At 47.1% G+C, this 25,921-nt stretch overlaps 1 protein-coding gene across 3 annotated transcripts in view; it reads left to right on the top strand.

Moving 5' to 3' along the window:
• The window catches only part of PALLD (palladin, cytoskeletal associated protein), a gene marked incomplete at its 5' end in the record, with an annotated part of 388,664 nt that overhangs the window by 332,225 nt on the left and 30,518 nt on the right, over nt 1-25,921 (top strand). Inside the window, one exon of one of the 3 annotated variants that reach the window (XM_081237212.1) lies at nt 12,959-13,504. The exons of the other annotated variants lie outside the window; for them this stretch is intronic. Within the exon in view, the coding sequence (XP_081093338.1) occupies nt 12,959-13,504 (546 nt within the window). The remainder of the gene's footprint in view (nt 1-12,958; nt 13,505-25,921) is intronic. 3 annotated transcript variants of the gene reach the window in all.

Raw genomic sequence — 25,921 nt, 5'->3', positions numbered from 1 at the left:
TCATATTTAAGTCAAAGATTCATTTAAGTTTTGTATGAGGTGTGAATTGCGGGTCGAGGGTTTATTTCTTTTGTGCATATGGAAACCCAATAGGATTTTTTTGGCTTTTTTTTTTATCATGTGCAGTTTAAGAAATAGGATTTAGTTTTAAAAGAGAGAAAAAGAGATCTTGTGTAGCAATCTGTGCAGCTGTTAGTTACAATTATGAGTTCAGTTTTAAAGAGAAAAAGTGTTTTGACTGTATCCATTTTTAGGAACTCTTGTTGTGCGTTAACACTAAAAGCCATAAAAGTTAGGTTCTCTTGGTCCAAAAGATTATGTTTATTCTTGTGTTTTCACCAGTTTCATAATCAAAATTTGATGGCAGTATTTTGTTACAGGGCAAGAAAGGTAAAATGTTGCAAGCTCTGTGTCACAGTAAATTTAAACTGTTTAGATCAGCTGAACTTAAAAGGATTGATAAAGACAACCTTTCTATCCTCAGGGGAGGGGAGGGGAGGGATGCTGAACTGTCACGAGTCTGAAAAGATGTTGATAAACATGTATTTGCCAGAGAGGACCACGTGCCCTTCCGAAGCCCTTAGGTGAGGAGGGGGACCTGCCCGTAAAGGCACATGTTGTATTATCAGTAGATGGTCCTCTGGTTGCCTTCCACGAGGGAGTGGGTCTGTTTAATGCTTTTTTTTGTCATTGCATTGAGTCGATCTGAGCCCACCCACACCTTCTCTGCCCTTTCCCGGAGTTGGGGTTATAGCCACTGTGATAAATCTGAACAAATGATGACTGTTGGTGTGAGGATGCACTGCTTTATTAATTAGCAAGGGGGCCCAGCCCGTATGTCTAAGATTCTTTCAGACCTTTAAAATGTGTGAATGATGTGTGGATGTTTGAGGGGGTATCCCTTCTCCCTGTTCAAGTTTGGGACCATTCGCGTGATGAACAGAGGAGTCAGAGAGAGAATCCAAGCCTCAGGTCTGCACTAGGGGAGAAGGGTGTGTCGCCGGGCTGAGGGAGCTTGCTGATACTTCACCCTGGAGCTGAGCGGCTTCCCTGCCCATTCACAGGTGCGTCATACAGACCCACCTCCCGCACTCACTGAAGGGGGGGTAAGGAAACGGTGGAGGATGGAGTGCCTGCCCTTTCAGGGTCCCAGTGTCCTCCTGATACTACATAGTAACAATTTTTCAAAGATGATAGCATGGTGCCCTTGCTAAAATTTAGTTTATTACGTCATTAACATATAAGTGGCTTTAATGTCTTACAACATATTTTATAGATTGACAAGTTCCACAGCAAGAAAAAAGTCACTAGTCAATTCATACTTTTCTGTTTCTGTACTTAACAACTATTATATTAATCTGAGTTTATTCAGAAGGCATTAACAACAAAAATACATATTATTCTTGGTTCCCTGGTATGAATTGCTTATGCTTCTGAGTTTACAGATGTCATTTTCTTTACTGGTAGCTGCAATCTAGATAGTACATCATACTTAAAAGGTCAGGTTAGGCATAAAAGTGTAATTAAATATATTCTGAATCATTTTTACTCAAAACTATAGTCTTTAGACAATAATGTCATATTTAAACCTGAAAATATGCATTATGCTGATACTACGATATCTAGTCGCATGTGTGGATATATGCAGACACACACACACGGCCATGTGGCTGTGTGACTAGGACACAGACCCACTGGACAGTCAGCTCTACGTTACTCCTAAGTGGGGCTCACCCCTCACACGTCAGGGAAGAGGTGGCCCTTGATGGAACCCAACTGAATTGGACCCTATCTTTCCTTTGCTCTTTGGGATGTTTATGTATATTCTTGTTAGAAATGACTTTTTGGTTTAATTGTTAGTGAAAACCGTTTAGTGAAAGACATTCGTACTTTGGTGTCTTCACTCAAGAGGCTGGGAGCGAGGAATCCTAGTTGCTACCTGAGCTCCCATGGTCTTGCTCAGAGTGGCTGCTTGCTCTGTAGGGCGAGGCGATCCAGGCCCCCCTCCATCTGCGTGATCTCATCCGTGCGCATCACCACACGGATGCTGTACTCACTCCGGTGGCTTTTTCCATTATTTTGTCTTACATCTTAGAAAGACTGGGGGACCTCCCTGGTGGTCCAGTGGTTAGGACTCGGCGTTCTTACTGCCAGGAGCACAGGTTCAATCCCTGGTCGAGGAACTACGATCCCTCAAGCTGTGTGGCACGGCCAAAAGAAAATGGACAGAAGGCAGGAGCAGCACATCCTGCTTCCCTAAACGAAGGACACCTGGTGTATAAAACATGACAATCATACGCCCCAACGTGAGTAACAAACTTCAGTATGTACGTTTTAGAAAAGGTTAATAAAGTTCGGTAGAATAAGTGCAGCGCAACAGCTGTACATACTGTAAAGTTTTCTTCTTTCAAAAGGCATTTCAAGATGTTGCAGGGTTTTTGTTGTGTTGGAGATGGTCCTAAAGACCATATTACAGAAAATTCCATTTGCTAGAATACCAGATGAATGACTCTTGACTATACACAGTTATGTGTAGCCCTGTTGGAAACATCCTGCAACTATAATGAATTTCCCTCATTTTTATCTTAAGAGTCATTACAGTAAATAATTGGGGTTTTTGTCTAAGGATTATTTTGGTGGTTTCAGTCATTTCTCAGGGAGGGAACGTCATTTATTAGTTCTTCCCAAGACACATTTGGATAAACTTCATTTGCTGCTGGAAGGGTGGGGTCTGCCTCTCGAGGGGAAGGTCCGTGGGACCCATCACCACTGCGTCTCATTCCCCAGCCGCTAAGGAATGTTGGGGTCAGCAGGTCAAAGTAAGAAAGGTCACAGCCACTTAAAATTGACAATCCTTTACACGGTCACCAGTCTCCTAATGGAACACATCTCTGAAGCTTGCCAAAGAGCACTTTTGAGTTGTTTCAAGAACGTTTTCCCTCTTGGATGGGAGGTTTAGACTGGGGCCTCGTGACAGGCGAGACTGCATCCACACTGTGAACCTGTGGCCAGTAACGTTGAGACTAGGGACGGCCGACTTCTAGGAGGAGATAAATCACACCGGGGGCCCGGGTGCAGCTGTGCACTCCTTTCACTGCTTTACCCTTGAGGGGCTTAAGTATTGGCAGGTTAGTATTCATTCAGAAATGTTTAGTTCTTCAGTGGCGGCCCTCTGTTCATAGAAACCTAGAAAGTCGTCTTTATAAATTAGTGGTGTTCGTCAGCACGTAAAAGGGACAGTTTTTTAAAAATCCAGCGTCTTCAGTGATGCAGTCTTAAGAGATCGAGTAACGCAGCAAATGAGTAATATTCAGATCGCTGTCTCGAAAGACTAGAGATTGCATTTTATAGTTGGAAGCATTTTAAAACGTTTTTAAAGGGGCGATTTAAAAATAGCCCAACTTTCCGTTTCACAGATAAGAGGAAGCTCAGAGCTCTCTCAGTCCAGGCCACACAAGCCGTGGGTGGCACACTCACTTCTGCAGCCCAGTGGCAGAGGTGCCACAGGAGGCTGTCTGGTTTCCGAAACAAAGCCACCCTTAAGGGTTCAATTCCAGTCGTTCACGACGTTATTCTTCTCTTACTTCTTATTTTTTCTACAATGAGCATCTTCAGAGAGCACAGAACTGAAGGCCAGAACTAAGAGTATGTGGGAACTGCTGTGCTGTGAAACTCCATGCTGGGATTTATTACTGTTATGTGGCATGTATTTTGAATGTTATTAGGAATTTGGATTCACGTTTAACTTGGGACGTATGTGCACCGAGAATCTTCACCAGTTTGTCTCACCTTCCTGTCCCTCTTCTGTGTTTTCGACGTAGATTGTATAGCTGTAAATAGCTGTTTAGTTAGTGGGGATTGAGCATTTACTTGTCTCTCAGTGTAACGTTTGCTGGTTGATGATACAAATACAGGAATAAGAAATTCAGGGAACAAATTAATTTCTTAGTTTCTAAACTAACTCCTTCAAGTTACTTTGTATATTCTTACAGTTTCTCCAGTGAGTAAAAGTTTGTCAAGCCTGGTGGAGGAGACGTAAACATTACCTACTTGGGCATTATAATTCCGTTATACACATGGGGTGTCTTCAGGATGTACCAGGTTATCTCTGTGTAGCTGTTTGGAGCTCCACTGCAATGTCTATATCCCAGTAACAACGAAGCAAAGGGGATAGGAGGGACCGAGTTCAAGCCCGAGGTGGGTGGAACCCACGTCAGAAAGGCCCTCTGTGGCTGGAGAAGTCCCAGTGCGTGTGGAGTCCTGGCAAACCCTGCTGCCCTGCTGAGAGAGGCCGTGCGTCGTAGCCACCGGCCAGACCTCTTTGGTTCAAGGCCCATTCGCACTGCTTTCCAGTGTGTAACCTTGAGCAACTCGGTGTATCTTTGTGCCTCCGTTTCCTCATCTGTAAAGTGGAGGTGGTGAGATCTTCTGTGGTTTTTATAAAGATTAAATGAGTCGGTAGAGACTGAGCACTTAGAGCCCCGTTGGGTGCGTAGTAAGTGCTCAGTGGCAGCGTTATCGCTAGCAGTGATGCAGGCGGTGCCAGCAGCGGCCGTGACAGCCGTGACTGAGCGCGTTGTTTGGACGAGCCCCGCCCCCGTGACTTCAGTACACGGGATGGACGTCCTCAGGCTTCCGGGATGCGCATTTGCTAAGAGCCAGCACTGTGTCTTCTTTTATGATGTGACCTTCTGTAAAGTACTAGTTTCTGGAGTTTTATATGGTTTAAAACTTTTATGTTTAAAATTTATGTTTTAGGAACTTTATATATATTTTTCCCACTATATTTTTATATACACAAGGTTAAAAGTATTCAGACCACTAGTGTAGAAGACTGTAAAATGCAGAAACAAGACTCCCCCCACCTCGTTCAGGCTTCTGTCTGCAGAGGTCAGCACTGTTGACCGCGTGTTTTTAGTCCTTCGGATGGTTTCTTCCACAACTTGAGGAACAAGGCACTATCGGTCCACTTACTGGTTTATCAGATAAAGACAGTGCAGCTAGTTTAACTTTAGTGTTGTTTTCACCAGCAAGATGTTTTGATGAGGCCTTTGCCCCAAGCGGCTGAAAACCTGTGTAGCCACGTAACATCTTGTGTGCCTGTACAGTAAGGAAAGTGGGCTGGTCGGTCTCCAGGCCACTTTCTTCAGCGAGTTAGAGGGCGTCTGAAGTAACTTAAGCCGTAGAAAGGGCAGGGGTGGAGGAGGCAGCTGTTTTGCATGTGAAACTGAGATGAAACTGGCCTTTAGGTTATCTGGCCCCAGGAGGTGGTCACTGTCTTTCTTCTAGGCTTTTCTCTCTGGGCCTCTTTTTATGTGTTGGCTCCCATTTTGTTGCCTTCCCTCTGGGGGGGTCCCATCCGTGTGGTCAGTCAGCTGTCAGAGGGCAAGGAGACGCCTTCCTGTCATCCTCGGTGTGAATTCCTGATGGCCTGGCCCGGTCTCGTATTTACCCTTGAATATCAGATGTTTTTGGAGGGGAGACAGTGGGTAAGGGGTGAGAGGGACTCTGATTTAGACACGCTGAGTGGAAGTGAAGCAGCGTGTTTCTGTTACATGGAAGTGGGTCGTCCAGTTGGGATTCTGGACTGAGGTCTGGGCTCCAGGGGCTCGGGGAAGTGAGGGTGATGCGGAGAAAATCAGGGAGCCCTAGATCGTGGTGGGACCCACAGTCAGAGGAGCTGGGCAAGACCGTGGGGGAGGCGGGGTGTCAAAGGTTGGGGAGCGAGGATGGGTCTGGGGTCAAAGGTCAGGGGAAGAGGCTCCAGGAAGGAGGGTGGCACCGCGGGGCTGGGGGCTGCCAGGCAGCCAGAGTGAGGCCCTGCCTTTAGGGTGAGGGAACCCCTTACATTAACTGGCAGAAGGCTTACAAAATCGAGTCAGAGGACAAAGAAGACGAGGAGAAAGGTTTATTAACACAGCAGTGGCTACTGAGTCACTGAGAGCTCACATTTCCCTGGGAGAGAACATCACAGCAGAAACGCATCCAGCCACAAAATATCCGAAAGCTGTTTTGCTTAATTTTTGGATGGGGTTTATCTATAGGTATATGTGTCTTAAGAAAAAGAAATGCAACTAATGTTAACCAGTAAGTGATGATTATTCAGTATAAAACTGTCTTTCCTCTTAGAAAAGGATGCCCTGTGGAATTACTTTAGTTTGCCACTCTGGTGCCTTTAAAATCTAGTTCTGTTTACCAAAACATGCTATGTTCATTTTTCCAGAACAGTTGAAATGGATGTGAAGACAGGAGATGCTTGAGGTTAATATGGATACAAATAAACACCATGCTGGGACTTGGTTAGTTCTTTACAAGTTCCTTTAAAATTAGTTTCTTTATAATGTTTAAATGTTGCTGGGCTTAAGAGTACGGATCATGAGACCTGAGAGCTTATTAGGACCTTGCAGATATCACACTATAGATTGCCATTTTAAGGTTGCGAAACTGGGCCCCAGAGAGGATGAGTGAATTGTCCAAAGTCTTAAAAAGCTAGAAGCCAAGCTGTTGAACTATTGGACCGTTTCTCTCTCTGGTTGCTTGTTTCTCCTTGTAAATAGCCTGTGTGGCAGTGGCTTTGTCTGCAAGAAGGTGGCTTTACCCCTTAGAAAGACGCAGCGGTGCCCCAAGTGCCAAGCAAGGCTGATGGAGCAGCTAGTTTTCTACTTGACAGAAATCTGGGACTTTAATTAAATGCAGCCAGTATTTAGTTGAGTGTCTGCATTTGAGCAGAGAGGGAGATACCAAACTGAAAATGTTTGGAAGGGGAGAGAAGTGGAGAAGGCCTTTTGTTCTTCCAGGAGAATAAAGCCATTTGGTGAGGAGGTAAGGGTTGTTTCTTTTGAAAAATGGGACGCGTTGCCCTTGGTCATAACTGATCCGTACAGGGCCAGGCTGCACAACCCTTCTTCCGATATCAAGGCAGCAAACATACCTGAGGTGAAAATGACCAGACGGGCTGCACAGGCCTCTCAATCCTAAAACGGTAATTCGAGGAAACATGAACCACATGGAACCTTAAGATATGCTAAATGCTTTATTTCATTGTAAGACCGGCAGTTAAGCATCTGTCCATCTTTTTCCCCCCAATTCTTTAACATCTCAGAGAAGTTCTGTGCTGAGGATCTTAAAGGCGCATTAAAGATCAAAGAACACCCAAATCTTTATCCCTGCTCTCTCCCCCAGCCTTCGGGGCATGCGTTTAAATGCACAGTTATCTCTGCACTTATGACCCCCTAAACCCAAGGCCGTGCACCCTCGTTTGGCTCCTGTGAGCTCACTCTGAGCGTGTAGATGATGGTCCTCAGGACTGTGACGTGTACACCTGTTCCCAGGGGCAACAGTCAGGTGTTGGATGCCCACCCTCACCCCGCGGCCGTGGTTTGCTGTGATGGGAAGACACACGCTGAAGCCTGAGTGTAGGACGAGGCCATCGAGGGACGAGCGTCATAAAGTCGTAGAGGGAACTCACTCCTTCTTGAACTGAAGCCCCGGTAGGGGTTTTATATTCTGTCTAGTTTATGAGCTCCCAGAATTCATCTGCTGAGCTCTCATACAGACAGTGCTGAGCTAATCCCAGCCAGAGAGGACTCCCTTGTGGGAATACCCAGCAGTTTATCTGTCGTTCGCTTACCCTCCTGCATGTGGAAATGGTTGGATATCGGCAGTCCAGGGCGGGCCCTGTTGTAGGACGGCCTGACGGGGCACACCTCGTGGACCCGGCGGGGCACGGCAGCCAGGAGTGACCAGGTGCTTGTGCTTGGCGGTGATGTGTCCCTCGTCTGTGTGAGGCGGGGTGTTGTGAGGACGCTGCAGGTCACAGCCCTGCCTTCGGAGTCCTTACGAGTTGCAGGACCCGGTTCAGAGGGCGCAGGTCTGTAACTCATTGTGCAGTGGTTTCTGTATCACCCAGTAAAAAGGGAAAGAAAATATATAAGCCCACAGCCTATCTGTCCTGAAAGCATGAATGTTTTCCAGCTTCACGACCGCAGGAGCCTCTCGGACAATTGTAAGTGCTCCGTCCTGGTCAGTGTGAGCACTGGCAACCCAGACCTTGATCCACAGGACATGCTGGGAATTTCCAAGTTACATAAAAGTTGTGTCTCCAGAAGTTTCCTTTCACGTCATTCATTTTAACCTTGGGCTGCAGGTCCCCAGAAACAAAGCGAACTGTGTAATCATAACTAACGCTTTAATAAACCTTTTCTGTTTGTCTGAGCACTCTGGACAGGGGGATGTGCAACAGCACGAGCCCCTGCACCCAGGCCAGCCCAGGTCGGGGAGAAGTGGGCCCCCGCCTGCCACCCCGCGTGGCTTTGTGAGCAGAAGGTGCGGGGCCGGTCCCAGGCTCAGCGCCCACCCCCAGCCCGGTCTCCAGGCCCCCCTCCCGTGTGCCACTGCTGTCCCCTTGCCCGTGAAGAGGGAGGTCCCTGCAGGAAGCACGTGATCTCCATCACTGAGGTCTGCTCTGTAAGGTAACCAAGGTGGATGCAGTCTGTTGAGCTCACCCTGGGGACAGCATGTGTCTGGCCAGCGCCATCCCCCTGCCCGGCCAGCCTTTGCCCCCTGCTCTACACTGCTGCCCGGCTGGCTGGTTTCTCCAAGACTGCTTTAATCAGGTGGCAGGAGAGATTACTGAATTGGAAAGTAAGAATGGTTTCTGCAGCCCTATTTAGCCCTGTCAAATCTGAACCTTCCCCATCCAACCAGCATGAAACTGTTCTTGCTCAAAGCTGTGCCCAAACCATCGGGGTGGGAGGACGGGGATTTGTGATTTCCTGTCATGGAGAAGGGAATCCCCTGAGTTAGTCCTGACACATCCCCTTCCTGGGTTGCCAAGATCTTCCTCTCTGCACCATTTCACCCTGGAAAGAATCAAGTTCAAAGTCAGAGATCTTAAATATATTCTTAAATGTGTAAGTATTTAAAACTTTGATGATTCCGATCCTAAAGACCCTGGTTGCTGTGGCAGCAAAGAGGCATGAGAGTGGAGGTCCCCAGGAGGGAAAGATGACCACAGACTTTTTAAAAACCACATGGAAGGTGCCGTTCTTTTATGTTGACCTGGCTGGCTCTACAGCTCTGTGACCTTGAACAAGTTACTTAACAGGTTCCCGGCTTGTAAAAGGACTGTGGCAGGTGCATCACAAAGAGTCTAGCCAGCTCATTCCCTGAGGTATTGAAGCCTTGAGAATTGAAGGAGGGCTGAGAGCAGGTTTTCTTAGGCTTTCTGGTTGGGGGTTGTGGTGGGGAGAGGCTAGATGGAGGCAACTTTAACACGAGGACCTCACCGTCCTGCTGGAGTCTCAGCGCTCGTAACCTGACTTTCCCACCCTTACACGGTGTCTCCAAGACATGCAGGTCAATCTCGCGTTCTCATTTCATTCTCAGAGAAGGGACGGCAGAAGGAAATGGGGAAACCAAAAAAGTGACAACTTTGTTAAAGGTGTTGTACGATTACGAAGTATTTTATTTTTATTATGGGAGTTTCGGGTGTAAAGCATTCTAGTTCCCCATCAGACACACTGCAGGGTGATGCCCACCACATGTCTAGTTACCATCCATCACCATATGCTTGACCCCGTTCACCCATTTTACTCACCCCAAACCCCCTCCCCTCTGGGAACCACTAGACTAATCTCTATGTGTTGGGTTGTGTTGTGTTTGTTTACTTAGATTCCACACATGAGTAAGATCACATGGTATTGGTCTTTCTCTAAATTATTTCACTTATTAGCACACTACCCTCCAGATCCATCCATGTTGTCAGAAATGGCAGGATTTCTTTTTGCTTCTGTGGCTGAATAGTATTCCATTGTGTGTGTGTGTGTGTGTGAGAGAGAGAGAGAGAGAGATTAATATATCACATATTCTTTATCCATTCACCTGTCAGTGGACACTTAGGTTGATTCTATATCTTGGCTATCGTAAATATGCTGTAGTGAACATTGGGGTGCATGTATCTTTTCAAATTAGTGTTTTCAGTTTCTTCAGACAAATAACCAGAAGTGGAATTGCTAGATCATATTGTAGTTCTATTTTTAATTTCTTGAGGAACCTCCATACTGTTTTCCATAGTGGCTGCACCAATTTACATTCCCCCCAACAGAAATTTTCCCTCCTTCCCACATCCTTCCCAGCATTTGTTATTTCTTCTTTTTGACAGTGGCCATTCTGACATGTGCGAGGTGATATCTCATAGTGGTTTTGATTTGCATTTCCCTGGTGATTAGCTATGTTGAGCATTTTTGCATGTGTCTGTTGGCCATCTCTATGTCTTTTCTGGAAAAATGTCTATTCGGAACCTCTGCCCATTTTTAAATTGGGTTGTGTTTTTGTTGTTGAGTTGTCTGAGTTCTTTATATATTTTGGATATTAACTCCTTATATAAGGGATACACGATTTGCAAGTATCTTCTCCCATTCAGTATGCTGCCTTTTTGTTTTGATGATAGTTCCTTTGCTGTGCAGAAGCTTGTTTAGTTTGATGTAGTCCCACTTGTTTATTTTTGCTTTTGTTTCCCTTGCTTTGGAGTCAGATCCAGGAAAACATCTCTAAGACCGATGTCAATGTGACAAGTAACTCTCAGTAATTTCCAGAGGCCACAAGCAGTCTTGCCTTTCTGGGACCTTTCATTCCCTTTGCTTTTTTATCTCTGTGAAAATCAACTTTTATGAAAATAACAAGGACTGAGAAGGTGACTTAGAGTTGTGTATTTTGTCATCTCAGAATCTGGGTGTCAGAACCATTTAACTCAGATATTTTTTTGAAATACTAGGATCCGTGCAGAAATCAAGTCGGACACTTCAAGATTCAAAGCAACTGTTCTGCTCTCCCTTTCCCCAGCCCTCCCATTCTCTGCCTGTCACATTCCTCGCCAGTGCAGTGTAGGGGAGTGGAAGGGGTGGCACAGTTCTTCGTGCAGTGTATACCAGGACCACATCACTGGAATGCCTGTCCATTTCTTGTGAAATGCTACGTTAATTTCTTGAACTGTCACTTAGCACTAACAGTAGCATCTCAGCAGTTTTAAGCTCTCTTGAGTTAGCAAACTCGATGGTTTTTTTAATGCCCAAATGAGTAGGCTTGACCCCATGGACAAAGTTAGAACCAGTGGTGGTCAGAGCTTCCCTGGTGTGGCTTCTTTGAGACTGGCTTCTCGGGGGCCATCCCTAATCCTGGGGCAGAGGAAACCCCATGCAGACACAGGGCACGATGTGATGTCTGGAGCAGCACTGCCAGGGCAGCTTCGTACAGCCAAGCTGGAAATACCTTCAAATACAGCTGAGGCTCTGGCCATGGTGAACCCTGCTGGCCCAGAGGAGGGGGCAGTGCCTTCTGCAGGGCCCTACAGATCACTTCCAGTCCCGGTGCCCAGGTCAGCTGAATGTTGGGGAGAAACGGACCAGGAATAGGATGCATTCTGCAGTGGGTAGGAAATAAGAAAGAGAAAGTGAAGGCAGGGAGATCAGAAAGGAGCATTTGGGGATTCAAAATGAGAGCACTGGTGGGTGGTTTTTATGAGTCCTATTCCTGGGCCGGTTCTAAACACATGAAGGCTGGGCAGTCTACCGAGACCACAGAGACATGTGGAACTTCAGCATCCCATGGATCCTAGCACTGGCACGGCTGCTTTTAAAAGACTCCAGTTAAGCTCCATAGGACCACCCAGGGTTCACTGCTGTTGGAATCGTGGATGCTCTGCCTGGATTAAGCATCTACAGCCATGTTCCCCTTATACTTTTCAGTTCCCAAGAAGGCGTCTTTTCATGGACTTAAATGTAATCACTTTACTGGATAATTACAGCAGGGAATCAGAGACATGGGAAGGAATTTAGAACTCCTTGACAGATATTGCCATATCCAATGATACTTGATAACAGATCTAAATTCTTTTTTTTTTTTTTTTTACCTTTTTATCAACAGTTTCGGTTCCTTTTATTGCTTTGAACTTGAAGGTTAAATACCTATGGACAGGAGGTCTTGGGGGTTTTGCTTTTTAGTTTTATAAGGTTTCAAGTTAGGAGCATAGCTTTGCGTCTCTGTGGATTGTTCCTGTTATATTCGGTTGTTATAGTGCCACCTTCCGTTGAAGTTTCTTCTCACAGCTGTGGGTCACTATCTGATGTGGATAAAGGAAAACATCTCAGATGCAAAATACAGCTAGACAGGCAAGCTTTTGAGTTACGATAAGAGTTAGATTTTAGCTGATCGCTAACTGCTTTATTGCTAAAACCTCTTTATCAAAAATTAAAATTCGAACTGTCCCTTCCTGATGGAAAACACTTGGGAAATTAAAGCTGCATTACTGTAAAATTAATCATTTGTTATTGCTTGTTGAACCCCTGCAGGTGAAAGATGGGTGTCGTTTGCATGTTTCAGATATGGTACCAAATGTCAGTTTGTACTACGGTTTGTAGAAATGATTGGCAGTTCAGGGTTTCCTACTAGATTGAGGGTAGAGTAGATTTTGCATATGTTTTTTAGGGAGCAAAGGCAGAAATTAAAGTAGGTCTTCCCCACCCCCCAGCATCAGCCTGTGGTATTTATTGACTACAGAGTTGGCGGCAATGAAGTAGGCAAGTTGGATTCACCTGAATCTGCCCAAAGTAACTTAAATCAGGTGTTTCTTTTAACTTCCCCGTTATGATAGAGTTTTTCCAAAAATCGGCTACAGGTGAGAGGGCTGAGGACTTGGGTCAGAAGCTGTTCTCTTCGTATTTCTGGTTCTGTTACAATGCAGTGCCGCTCCCGCGGGTCGGACACAATATCCATCCCTGGCATCTGTAAACCGGCCTGGCTCACTTGGGGTCCGAGTTCAGTTCCACGTTGAGATCAGCGCTGTCCTCGGTGGACCTCGGGCTCCCGCGGGGCGGGGCGGGGGCTGGGGGCGTGGGGAGGGCTGGTCGCAGGGCCTCGCGTCTCTCCTGGTCCGTCTGAAGGTGTCCTTTTCTCCCCGCAGGGACGCGCTCAAGATCCAGCAGCTGCAGCAGCAGATCCGCCTGGAGCGCGAGGCCCGCGCGCGCCCCTCGCCGCCCGCGTCCCCGGAGCCCCCGGAGCCGCGCCCGGAGCCCATGAGCGCGCTCGCCGCCCGCCCCGCGCCCGCCGCCCGCCCCGCGCCCGCCATGCAGGCCTCCGGCTCCTTCAGCTACGCGCGCCCCAAGCAGTTCATCGCCGCGCAGAGCCTGAGCCCCGGCGCGCCCCGGCCCCCGACGCCCGCGTCCCCGCCGCCCCTCGAGCCCGAGGCCCCGTGGAGCGCGCTCCCGCCGCCGCCCCCGCCTCTCAGCCCGCCGGCGGCCGCCCCCGGGCCCGACGCCTTCCCGCCGCCGCCGCCACCGCCGCCGCCGCCGCCGCCGCCGCCCGGCCCGGGCCCCGCGCCCCGCGCCGCGCGCCCCGGCCCCGTGCCCGCCGCGCTGCTCCGCGCCCTGCTGCCCTCGCCGCCGCCCGCCGCCGCCGGCGTCTCCACCAGCGTCTCCGCGCTCGGCCTGCCCCGCGCCGCCCCTGTCGCGTGAGTGCCCGCCGTCGTGTATATGGAGCGGGGGTCCAGCAGCCGGGACGGGACGGGGAGCCGGGATGGGTGCCCCGAGGGGCATTGCAACCTGCCCGTCCGCGGAACCGAGAAATGAGCTCACCCACATACATGTGGTACACGTGAGCTCGTACACGTACGGATTGGAGGGGACAGGCATGTCAGTAGCTTCACGCTGGTGCAGAAAAGTGAGACCCTGTGCAAGCCGGCCAGAAGTGATGGAGCCGGGCCTGTCCCCAGCCGCAAACGATGGAGCCGGGCCTGTCCCTGGCGAGCCACGATCTCTGCAGGAATTGCACGATCCTCTGTCGCAGTCGTTCTGATGGCTTTCCCTATGTCACAGGGGTGACATGACAACCTTCTGACACCTTTCCTTAGGAACTCCGAGGACAAATAAGATAATGCCCACAAGAGCAGAGGCAAGCCTTCAAAGGGGACCTGCGGGCGGGTGTCTGTGCGTCTACAGTGTGAGGAGTAAGAGCTAGAACTCACGCTTTTGACCGAGGGGTTCAGAAATGTGTGCCAGCCAAGGCCAGGCCAGTTCCCTGCCTCAAGCCTTCCCGCTGGAATCTTGCTTCAGGGCTCGCCGGGATCCCGATAGTGTTCAGAGAGAAAAGACGGAAATCCTAAGCTGGGTGTAGGACTGGAATAAAAACGCGAAGCCCTTAGAATTCCAGTTCTCTTCGTTCACCTGCAAGTTTTCCACCCTGGGGTGTGCTCTTTGCCCACGACAAGGTGTGTCCAGGAGCTCCTGTTAGCTGCGTCCCGTTTTGTTAGGCACTTTCTAAATGCTGGCTGCAGGAATTCTGTGTTTGAAATCTGGCTCCTTCTCAAAGTTTTATTAGAAAAAGCTCAGTCAAATGACAACATAAATAAGTCGAATCAGGGAGGAGAGTCTGGATGGTAAGGATGTATCACGGGTATCTGCTGAGAGGCGAGTCAGTCCCCTGGCCTGAGAAAACCTTTGTCTCTCTCCCCTCCTTTTGTGTTTGAGCTTTTATTTGGCATCTGGGGAGTGAATATTATCTTGCTTCAAAGAAGCTGTCAGGAAGGGAGGGGGTTGTTACCTGACACCCTTTGTCCTGTCTTACTAAGAAACGGCACGAAATCTTGCTTCCCGGAAGACGAGTCCTATATAAATCATCCGCCTATTAGTTCTCAGGTGGAATTTGAACAAAGATGAGTCTACCAAAAAGCCTTGGTGGTGGAGGGGTCATACCTTTTATCGTCTTAAGTAGAAAAAGTGGTTTATTCTGGTTTTTGACTTTGAAATTCTCTTGCGTTAAGCGGTTTTACGGGCTTACCTCGAGTCATAGAAGCGCTGGCCTCTTATTAGCATCTGTCGTAGTTACTCATACGGAATCAAAATAATTTTATAATTGTTCCCAGAGAGGGTCCAGCAGCTCCTGCCGCTTCTTGGAAGTTACTGGATAGGGGGAGAATGGATACATGTGTATGTAGGGCTGAGTCACTGCGAAACCATCACAACGTTGTTAATCGGCTGTACTCCAATATAGAATAAAAAGGTTAAGAAAAAAAAAGTTAATGGAGAAATCACGCTGGTTTTGTGCTGTGGAAAACTGTATCCCAGAGGTAGTTAGGCGCTGTGACCCCAGGGTTCAGTGGCAACCCCAGGCTTCCAGCTCTGTGCCAGCCCATGAGGCACTGTTGTGTGGTTACCCTTTCCTGTTGCCATATCACACACACTTGAAGAATTCGTTCTTTTGGTTTGATACATGTGACTTTTGAAACATTCTTTTCCTCTAGTGAATTGTGGCATCACTCGTTTTGCATTCTGAATTAAAAACAAAAAAGTGGCTATTTATCCATCATAATGATTCAAAGAATTTGTCGGAACTCCCGAGCTCTTGTCCAGTGACTCTTTTCAGTTACTTACTTCTGTGTCATTGCTCATTCGTGGTGATTGTAACAGCACACTCAGTTTCACTTACACGTCGTTTCTCTGGTCGAACAGTTTTGCCATGTATGTCAAGTGCTACGAAAGGGACCGGTTACACGTGACTCAGTGAAGTAGAAATCCATCAGTTGGGTTGGTTTTTGTTGTATTTTTTTGCCTACTTGTTGTACCAAAATATTGAGTATAAATTTCAGATATCTCAGTTTTCTTAATCATCAGTCATAGTACTGGCTGTTGTGTTGTTTGTATGTTTAGCATCGTCCTGTCTTCATCTGTCGAAGAGTAGGTCTAAGTAGTCTGTGGAGATGAAGTTCTGCTTCTCACGTCTGCGCGGTGGAGGGCGAGGCAGGGAGGCCCGGGACAGCGGCCTCTCCCGGCGCGCGTCCTCGCGCGTGGGTGGGGCCTGGGGGGACTTCTGTTCATCCAGGCCCCTCGTGCCTTGCCTTCTTCAGACAGCTGCCTTCTTCCCCGGGCCGTGGGGTCACCTGCAGGGAACATACTGCCTTCTCAAAGCTGGTGACGGACACAGACGTTCAGGTGACTAAATCTCTCAGACGGAGGCTGTGAGGAGGAGCCCGGGCCTCACTTTTTTAAAATGAATGTATTCCCCTCCTCTCGGAATCGCTGCTTCCATTGCTGTGATCCTGTCCCCTGCTCAGCGAATCAGCCCGAAAGGCGGTGGGGATCCAGGGCATTTGGGAGGGCCACCCCCCTCCCGGGAAGAGGGCAGCGGCTCTGCCTTTGCTGGTCCCGAGTGGCTGGGCAAGTCTCAGGGTGCATCGGATCACACCCCACCCAGGTGGCCCGCTGGGCGCTGCACTTCTCACCCACCTTCACGCTCCTGGAACCGGCTCTCAGGCAGCAGGTAGCCACGGTGCTGTAGCGCTTTCTACTCTGAACGGCCTCTTTTATAATAAGCAGGCTTCGCTGTGTTTGTCAGCAGAGAGGCACGTGTCGGTAGGAGCTGTGATGCCCGTGCGGTGAGAGCTTTTATCCTGCAGCCTCTCAGCTCTTGACAGGCAGTGTCTCCTCGTCCTCGCTTTCTCACTGACTTACAAGGAACAGGCAGGTGGGGACCGCGTCGTCATCCTCCCTTCAAGGTGAGGGGCACCGGCGGGGGGGAGCGGGTTTCCCAGGTTCTGGAATTAGCCCCAGCCAGGAGGGGCTTCGCCTTGGCCTGTGGCCTAGGCTGATCTGTAATCAATCTGATGTCTAGTGTTTTGTGACTAAGGAAGACTGCAGACCAACAAAAACCCCCAAGTCTTAAGGAAAAGTTTGTAACAGATTCCATTGTAGTTTAGACGTTTACAAGTCGGGACCGTGGTTAGATAGTAACTAATAGAAAAGACAGAACCGGCAGTAGACTTTGCCACAGGAAACAGGTAGAGGCGGAGGCCCCGAGGGTCTTGTCATTGGGCTCACTGGGTCCAGCGTCTTAGAGGATTCCACAAAAATGTGCATCCAGTCCCAAGCAAGTATTCCCCAGAAAGTAGCAGGCTGCGTCTCGGGTGATGGTTCTGTTGAGCTACCTGCCCCAGGAGCAGCTGGAAGAACACCTCGGTCCTGGGTGACCCTACACAGGGTGCGCAGGCGGGCACAGCGCACACACGTGTGCCAGGGCCCAAAGGCAACGGGGAGAGAGTGTAACATTAGTGTAAAGTTACGTGCTCTCCTTGAAGCATGAGCTTCACGTGCCCACCTGGACGCCAACAGCTTTGGCTTCATAATAAAAATCAGTAAAAATAATAGAATTGATGTACAGAAACTTAGTTTGTGTATCTGGGGCTCATTTTTTTTGAATTTTATTTATTTTTTTATACGGCAGGTTCTTAGTTATCCGTTTTATACATATTACTGTATACATGTCAATCCCAATCTCCCAGTTCATCCCACCACCACCACCACCACCACCACTTTCCCCCCTTGGTGTCCATACGTTTGTTCTCTACATCTGTGTCTCTGTTTCTGCCCTGCAAACCAGTTCATCTGTACCATTTTTCTAGGTTCCACATATATGCGTTAATATACGATATTTGTTTTTCTCTTTCTGACTTACTTCACTCTGTATGACAGTCTCTAGATCCATCCACGTCTCTGCAAATGACCCAATTTCGTTCCTTTTTATGGCTGAGTAATATTCCACTGTGTATATGTACCACATCATTATCCATTCGTCTATTGATGGGCATTTAGGTTGCTTCCATGACCTGGCTATTGTAAATAATGCTGCAATGAACATTGGCATGCATGTGTCTTTTTGAATTATGGTTTTCTCAGGGTATATGCCCAGTAGTGGGATTGCTGGGTCATACGGTAATTCTATTTTTAGTTTTTTAAGGAACCTCCATACTGTTCTCCATAGTGGCTGTATCAATTTACATTCCCACCAACAGTGCAAGAGGGTTCCCTTTTCTCCTCACCCTCTCCAGCATTTGTTGTTGGTAGATTTTCTGATGATGCCCATTCTAACAGATGTGAGATGATACCTCTTTGTAGTTTTAATTTGCATTTCTCTAATGATGAATGATGTTGAGCAGCTTTTCATGTGCCTCTTGACCATCTGTATATCTTTGGAGAAATGTCTATTTAGGTCTTCTGCCCATTTTTGGATTGGGTTGTTTGTTTGTTTAATATTGAGCTGCATGAGCTGTTTGTATATTTTGGGGATTAATCCTTTGTCCGTTGAATCGCTTGCAAATATTTCCTCCCATTCTGAGGGTTGTCTTTTCGTCTTCCTTGTAGCTTCCTTGGCTTTGCAAAAGCTTTTACGTTTCATTAGGTCCCATTTGTTTATTTCTGTTGTTATTTCCATTATTCTAGGAGGAGGTGGATCAAAAAAGATCTTGCTGTGATTTATGTCAAAGTGTGTTCTTCCTATGTTTTCCTCTAAGAGTTCTATAGTGTCCAGTCTTACATATAGGTCTCTAATCTATTTTGAGTTTATTTATTTATTTATTTATTTCTCTGTATGCGGGCCTCTCACTGTTGTGGCCTCTCCCGTTGCGGAGCACAGGCTCCAGACGCGCAGGCTCAGCGACCATGGCTCACGGGCCCAGCCACTCCGCGGCATGTGGGATCTTCCTGGACCGGGGCATGAACCCGCGTCCCCTGCATTGGCAGGCGGACTCTCAACCACTGTGCCACCAGGGAAGCCCTGAGTTTATTTTTGTGTATCGTATTAGGGAGTGTTCTAATTTCATTCTTTTACATGTAGCTGTCCAGTTTTCCCAGCACCACTAATTGAAGAGGCTGTCTTTTCTCTATTGTATGTGCTTGCCTCCTTTGCCATAGATTAGTTGACCTTAGGTGTGTGGGTTTACCTCTGGGCTTTCTGTCCTGTTCCATTGATCTGTATTTCTGTTTTCGTGCCAATACCGTATTGTCTTGATTACCGTAGCTTTGTAGTATAGTCTGAAGTCAGGGAGTCTGATTCCTCCAACTCCGTTTTTTTCCATCAAGACTGCTTTAGCTATTTGGGATCTTTTGTGTTTCCATGCAAATTTTAAGATTTTTTGTTCTAGCTCTGTAAAAAAAAATGCCATTAGTAATTTGATAGGGATTTCATTGAATCTGTAGATTGCTTTGGGTAGTATAGTCATTTTCACAATATTGATTCTTCGAATCTAGGGACATGGTATATTCCTCCATCTGTTGGTATCATCTTTAATTTCTTTCATTAGTGTCTTACAGTTTTCTGCATACAGGTCTTTTGTCTCCCTAGGTAGGTTTATTCCTAGGCATTTTACTCTTTTTGTTCCAGTGGTGAATGGGATTGTTTTCTTAATTTCTCTTTCTGGTTTTTCATTGTTAGTGTATAGGAATGCAAGAGATTACTGTGCATTAATTTTGTATCCTGCAACATTACCAGATTCATTGATTAGCTCTAGTAGTTTTCTGGTGGCATCTTTAGGATTCTCTATGTATAGTATCATCTGCACAAAGTGAAAGTTTTACTTCTTCTTTTCCAGTTTGTATTCCTTTTATTTCTTTTTCTTCTCTGATTGCCGTGGCTAGGACTTCCAAAAGTATGTTGAATCATAGTGGTGAGACTGGACATCCTTGTCTTCTTCCTGATCTTAGAGGAAATGCTTTCAGTTTTTCACCATTGAGAATGATGTTTGGTGTGGGTTTGTCATATATGGCCTTTATTATGTTGAGGTAGGTTCCCTCTGTGCCCACTTTCTGGAGAATTTTTATCATAAATGGCTGTTGAATTTTGTCAAAAGCCTTTTCTGTGTCTGTTGAGATGATCATGTTTGTTAATATGGTGTATTACATTGATTGATTTGTGTATATTGAATCCTTGCATCCCTGGCATAAATCTCACTTGATCATGGTGTATGATCCTGTTAATGTGTTGTTGGGTTCTGTTTGGTACTATTTCCTTGAGGATTTTTGCCATTTATATTTATCAGTGATACTGGTCGGTGATTTTCTTTTTTTGTAGTATCTTTGTCTGGTTTTGGTATCAGGATGATGGTGGCCTCATAGAATGAGTTTGGGAGTGTTCCTTCCTCTGCCATTTTATGGAAGAGTTTGAGAAGGATGGGTGTTAGGCCTTCTCTAAATGTTTGATAAACTTCACCTGTGAAGCCATCTGGTGTTGGAAGATTTTTAATCAGAGTTTCAATTTCATTACTTGTGATTGGTCTGTTCATATTTTCTGTTTCTTCCTGGTTCAGTCTTGGAAGGTTATATCTTTCTAAGAATTTGTCCATTTCTTCCAGGTTGTCCATTTTGGTGGCATACAGCTGCTTGTGGTAGTCTCTTAGGATGCTTTGTATTTCTGCACTGTCTGTTGTAACTTCTCCTTTTTCATTTCTAGTTTTATTGATTTGAATCCTCTCCTTCATTTTGTTGATGTGTCTGGCTAATGGTTTATCAATTTTGTTTATCTTCCTAAAGAACCAGCTTTTAGTTTTATTGATCTTTGCTATTGTTTTTTTTTTTGTTTCTGTTTCCCTTATTTCTGATCTTTATGATTTCTTTCCTTCTACTAACTTTGGGTTTTGTTTGTTCTTTCTCTCGTTCCTTTAGGTGTAAGGTTAGATTGTTTATTTGAGATTTTTCTCAGTTCTTGTGGTAGGCTTGTATTGCTATAAACTTTCCTCTTAGAACTGCTTTTGTTGCATCCCATAGGTTTTGGATTGTTGTGTTTTTGTTGTCACTTGTCTCTAGATATTTTTTTATTTCCTCTGTGATTTTCAGTGATCTCTTGGTTATTTGGTAACGTATTGTTTAGCCTCCATGTGTTTGTGTTTTTTATGTTTTTTTCCATGTAATTCATTTCTAATCTCATAGAGTTGTGGTTAGAAAAGATGCTTGATATGATTTTAGTTTTGTTAAGTTTACTGAGGGTTGATTTGTGACCCAAGATGTGATCTGTCCTGGAGAATGTTCCATGTGTGCTTGAGAAGAAAGTGTAATCTGCTGTTTTGGGATGGAATGTCCTATAAGTATCAATTAAACCTATCTGGTCTATTGTGTCATTTAAAGCTTGTGTTTCCTTATTAATTTTCTCTCTGGATGATCTGTCTGTTGGTGTAAGTGAGGTGTTAAAGTCCCCCACTATTGTGTTACTGTCGATTTCCTCTTTCATAGCCGTTAGCAATTGCCTTATGTATTGAGGTGCTCCTATGTTGGGTGCATATATATTTGTAATTGTTATATCTTCTTCTTGGATTGATCCCTTGATCGTTATTTAGTGTCCTTCCTTGTCTCTTGTAATATTCTTTATTTTAAAGTCTATTTTACCTGATATGAGTATTGCTACTCCATCTTTCTTTTGATTTCCATTTGCATGGAATATGTTTTTCCATCCCCTCACTTTCAGTCTGTATGTGTCCCTAGGTCTGAAGTGGGTGTCTTGTAGACAGCATGTATGTCTTGTTTTTGTATCCATTCAGCGAGCCTATGTCTTTTGGTTGGAGCATTTAATCCATTCACATTTAAGGTAATTATCGATATGTGTGTTCCTATTACTATTTTCTTCATTGTTATGGGTTTATTTTTGTCAATCCTTTACTTCTCTTGTGTTTCCTACTTTAAAAAGTTCCTTTAGCATTTGTGGTAGATCTGGTTTGGTGGTGCTGAATTCTCTTAGCTTTTGCTTGTCTGTACAGCTTTTGATTTCTCTATGGAATCTGAATGAGATCCTTGTGGGTAGAGTAATTTTGGTTGTAGATTCTTCCCTTTCATCACTTTAAGTATATCATGCCACTCCCTTCTGGCTTGCAGAGTTTCTGCTGAGAAATCAGCTGTGAACCTTATGGGAGTTCCCTTGTATGTTATTTGTTGTTTTTCCCTTGCTGCTTTCAATAAATTTTGTTTGTCTTTAATTTTTGCCTATTTGATTACTATGTGTCTCAGCATGTTTCTCCTTGGGTTTATCCTGCCTGGGACTCTGTGCGTTTCCTGGACTTGGGTGGCTGTTTCCTTTCCCATGTTAGGGAAATTTTCGACTATAATCTCTTCAAATATTTTCTCGCGTCCTCTCTCTCTCTCATCTCCTTCTGGGAACCCTGTAATGCGAATGTTGTTGCGTTTAATGTTTTCCCAGAGTTCTCTTAGGCTGTCTTCACTTCTTTTCATACTTTTTTCTTTATTCTGTTCCACAGCAGTGAATTCCACCATTCTGTCTTCCAGGTCACTGATCTGTTCATCTGCCTCAGTTATTCTGCTATTGGTTCCTTCTAGTGTAGTTTTCATTTCAGTTATTGTATTGTTCATCTCTGCTTGTTTGTTCTTTAATTCTTCTAGGTCTTTGTTAAACATTTCTTGCATCTTCTCGACCTTTGCCTCCATTCTTCTTCCGAGGTCCTGGATCATCTTCACTATCATTATTCTGAATTCTTTTTCTGGAAGGTTGCCTATCTCCACTTTATTTAGTTGTTTTTCTGGGGTTTTATCTTGTTCCTTCATCTGGTAGATAGCCCTCTGCCTTTTCATCTTGTCTGTCTTTCTGTGAATGTGGTTTTTTTCCACAGGCTGCAGGATTGTAGTTCTTCTTGCTTCTGCTGTCTGCCCTCTGGTGGATGTGGCTATCTAAGAGGCTTGTGCAAGCTTCCTGATGGGAGGGACTGGTGGTGGGTAGAGCTGGCTGTTGCTCTGGTGGGCAGAGCTCAGTAAAACTTTAATCCACTTGTCTGCTCATTGGTGGCGCTAGGTTCCCTCCCTGTTGGTTGTTTGGCCTGAGACGACCCAACACTGGAGCCTACCCGGGCCCTTTGGTAGGGCTAATGACAGACTCTGGGAGGGCTCACGCCAAGGAGTACTTCCCAGAACTTCTGCTGCCTGTGTCCTTGTCCCCAGGGTGAGCCACAGCCACCCCTTGCCTCTGCAGGAGACCCTCCAACACTAGCAGGTAGGTCTGGTTCAGTCTCCCTTGGGGTCACTGCTCCTTCCCCCTGGGTCCCGATGTGCACACTGCTTTGTGTGTGCCCTCCAAGAGTGGAGTCTCTGTTTCCCCCAGTCCTGTCAAAGTCCTGCAGTCAAATCCCACTAGGCTTCAAAGTCTGATTCTCTAGGAATTCCTCCTCCCGTTGCTGGGCCTTCAGGTTGGGAAGCCTGACGTGTGGCTCAGAACCTTCACTCCCGTGGGTGGACTTCTGTGGTATAAGTGTTCTCCAGTCTGTGAGTCACCCACCCATTGGTTATGGGATTTGATTTTACTGTGATTGTGCCCCTCCTACCGTCTCATTGTGGCTTCTCCTTTGTCTTTGGATGTGGGGTATCTTTCTATCCAGTGTCTTCCTGTCGATGATTGTCCACAGTTAGGTGTGATTCTGGTGCTTTCGCAAGAGGCAGTGAGCGCATGTCCTTCTGCTCCGCCATCTTGAACCAATCTCTCTCGGGCTCTTTTATGCATTAATTTTTGTTTTGGCCATGCAGCTTGCAGGATCTTTTTTCCCCGACCAGGGATTGAACCTGGGCCTCCTTGGCAGTGAAAGCACAGAGTCCTAAACACTGGATGCCAGGGAATTCCCTCTTTTGTACATTAATTTCTGAGCTACGTTCTTGGATGGGAGGGATTCCTACCTGACAGCGTGTTGCTGATTTTGCTCACTCTGCAACTCTATGAAGTTTAGTTTCCATTCGATTTCGCTGAGTATGGGAAGAGGAGGATACGGGGGCTCTTCATTTAAAAACTTCTCTTGTGGCCAGACAGGCCCAGGACCTCCTAAGCCATGTGCTCTGAGCTGTGTCTCTGAGCACGGACAGTGTTGACCTGGAACAGTCCATCAAGGGAGGATGCTCTCAAGGTCGTTCAGTCATCAAGGAAAAAGAAGAAAACTTCCTGGGACTTGGCGTGGTTAAATCTGGAGGGTTTTACTTGCCACCTGTGTGTGTGTATGGTTGAGCTGTTTTTACCCCCAACAACATGAGTATTATTTTTTTTTTAACCCCACATTTGTTTATTTATTTATTTTTGCCTGTGTTGGGTCTTTGTTTCTGTGCGAGGGCTTTCTCTAGTTGCGGTGAGCGGGGGCCACTCTTCATCGCGATGCGCGGGCCTCTCACTATCGCGGCCTCTCTTGTTGCGGAGCACAGGCTCCAGACGCACAGGCTCAGTAGTTGTGGCTCACGGGCCCAGTTGCTCCGCGGCATGTGGGATCTTCCCAGACCAGGGCTTGAACCTGTGTCCCCTGCATTAGCAGGCAGACTCTCAGCCACTGCGCCACCAGGGAGGCCCATGAGTATTATTTAACATAGCCATTGGTGTCACCTTGAAGCTGGTGTAGACAGGACAGGATGCTTCTGCGTGCTTGGGCTGAGCACAGGAGCAGTCAGCACGTAAGATGCGTCGGGATGCCGCTGGTTCCTGTGCGCTGAGTACAGGGTTTTGCGAACAGTTCTGGTTTGGGTAACAGTTTACTTTGAAGAGACGTTTTAATTTTTAATTGTACAAACCATTATGAAGGGAAAGTATCTCAGGACTTCCCTGGCGGTCCAGTGTTGAGGACTTGGCACTCTCACTTCCAGGTCTCTGAGTTCGATCCCTGGTCAGGGAAGTTAAGATCCCGCAGACCATGCAAAAAAAGAAAAAAAAATTTCTTAAAGAAGGGAAAGCATCTGTTTGTCACCAGATGCTCTTTTTATTCCTGATGAGTTGCTGTTTTTCATCAGAAGTTGGTGCCACGTCGGGGAGCAACCACAGCTGTCTTACGACCAATCCCTTTCACAAGAGAGCGCTCCGCGGCCAGGACTTCGCGTCAGGAGTCTGTAACCACTGTTCTTGCCGGGCGCCTCCCTTTCCAAATGCTCCGTCTTGGTTTCTGCCCTGATCTCAGATCTTCACCCTTACTCTGTGCTCAGTTTTTAACACAGTTTCTTAGTGTTTTCTGAATTACGTTAATAATTAGTCCAAATGAGATACTCTCAGAAAAAAAGAAAAGGTTCCGTATTAAACTAAGCGAGAACACCGTGGCCTGGACCCCCCTCCCCAAGGTGCCCGGTGCCCTGTGGACCCCCGGGCCGGCTCTGGTGGCCCTCCCTGTGGTCACCCCGGTGCAGCTCCTCGTGGACCCACTTCTGTCACCTGGCAGCACTGTGCCCTCCCACCGGGTCCTCCCCTCCCTCCCCCTCTGCCATCCCCACTGTAGAAGATGATTTTTGCAGGCATCGTGACTTCAGTCTGCTCTACGTGTGTCCCTGGCGCCCAGAGCCGAGCAGGGCCCTGACCAGTGGGTCTGCGGGGGTGTGGGCAAGTTCTTAGGGGCTCTGCTCAGCATCCAGGGGTCCTCTTCACTCCCCTCGGCCTCCCTTGGCCAGTCCCTCCATGATCCACCACCCTGCAGGGTGGTCTCTGTCCACTGCCCCAGAGCCCCTCCTGCGGGCCCTGGTTTTCCCCATAATCCTGTGAGACCTGTGCTTTTAGTTCCCACATTTTACACTTTACGGAGGAGGAGGTGGAAGCACGAGCCATTTGGTAACCGGCCCAGGCATTCTGTGAAGGGCGATGCTGGCATCTTCACCGTTGTTGCTGTGATGCCCGCCTGCATCCTCACACCTCCCACCCGTGACCCCGCCCGCCTGCATCCTCACACCTCCCACCCGTGACCCCGCCCACCTGCATCCCCACACCTCCACCTGAAAGTGTATTCTGTGCCTTCTTCTCTAACTTGCTCTATTTTAACCTTGACATTATGTCTTTGAAATTCACCTTTGGCGATGTGCACCCTTCTTTTCCGCTGTTGGACCGTGTTCGTCTCTCACTCATCTTTACCCGCAGCCCTGGGAGGGAGGAGGAAGTAGAATAGGCAGCACGTGGCTTCAGTGCACCAGTCAGGCCTGCACCCTGCACCCAACCAGAGCAGGACAGAGGAGGAGGGCGGAGTGGGCAGGGTTCACGTTTGCTCAGGGCGGGCAGGGCCCTGATGCTGAGTAGACTGGTGGCCGAGGACCAGAGGGCTGAGTGGAGGGAAGGATGCGGAAGGCTGTTCTCCCTGAAACCCTGTTGATGGTCTCGTGTGGTGGTG

Source organism: Mesoplodon bidens (assembly GCF_964165515.1).
Source record: "Mesoplodon bidens genome assembly, chromosome: 6".
NCBI classification, from domain to species: domain Eukaryota; kingdom Metazoa; phylum Chordata; class Mammalia; order Artiodactyla; family Ziphiidae; genus Mesoplodon; species Mesoplodon bidens.
Note: the sequence above shows the minus strand (reverse complement) of the source record. Positions and strands in the feature narration are given on the sequence as shown.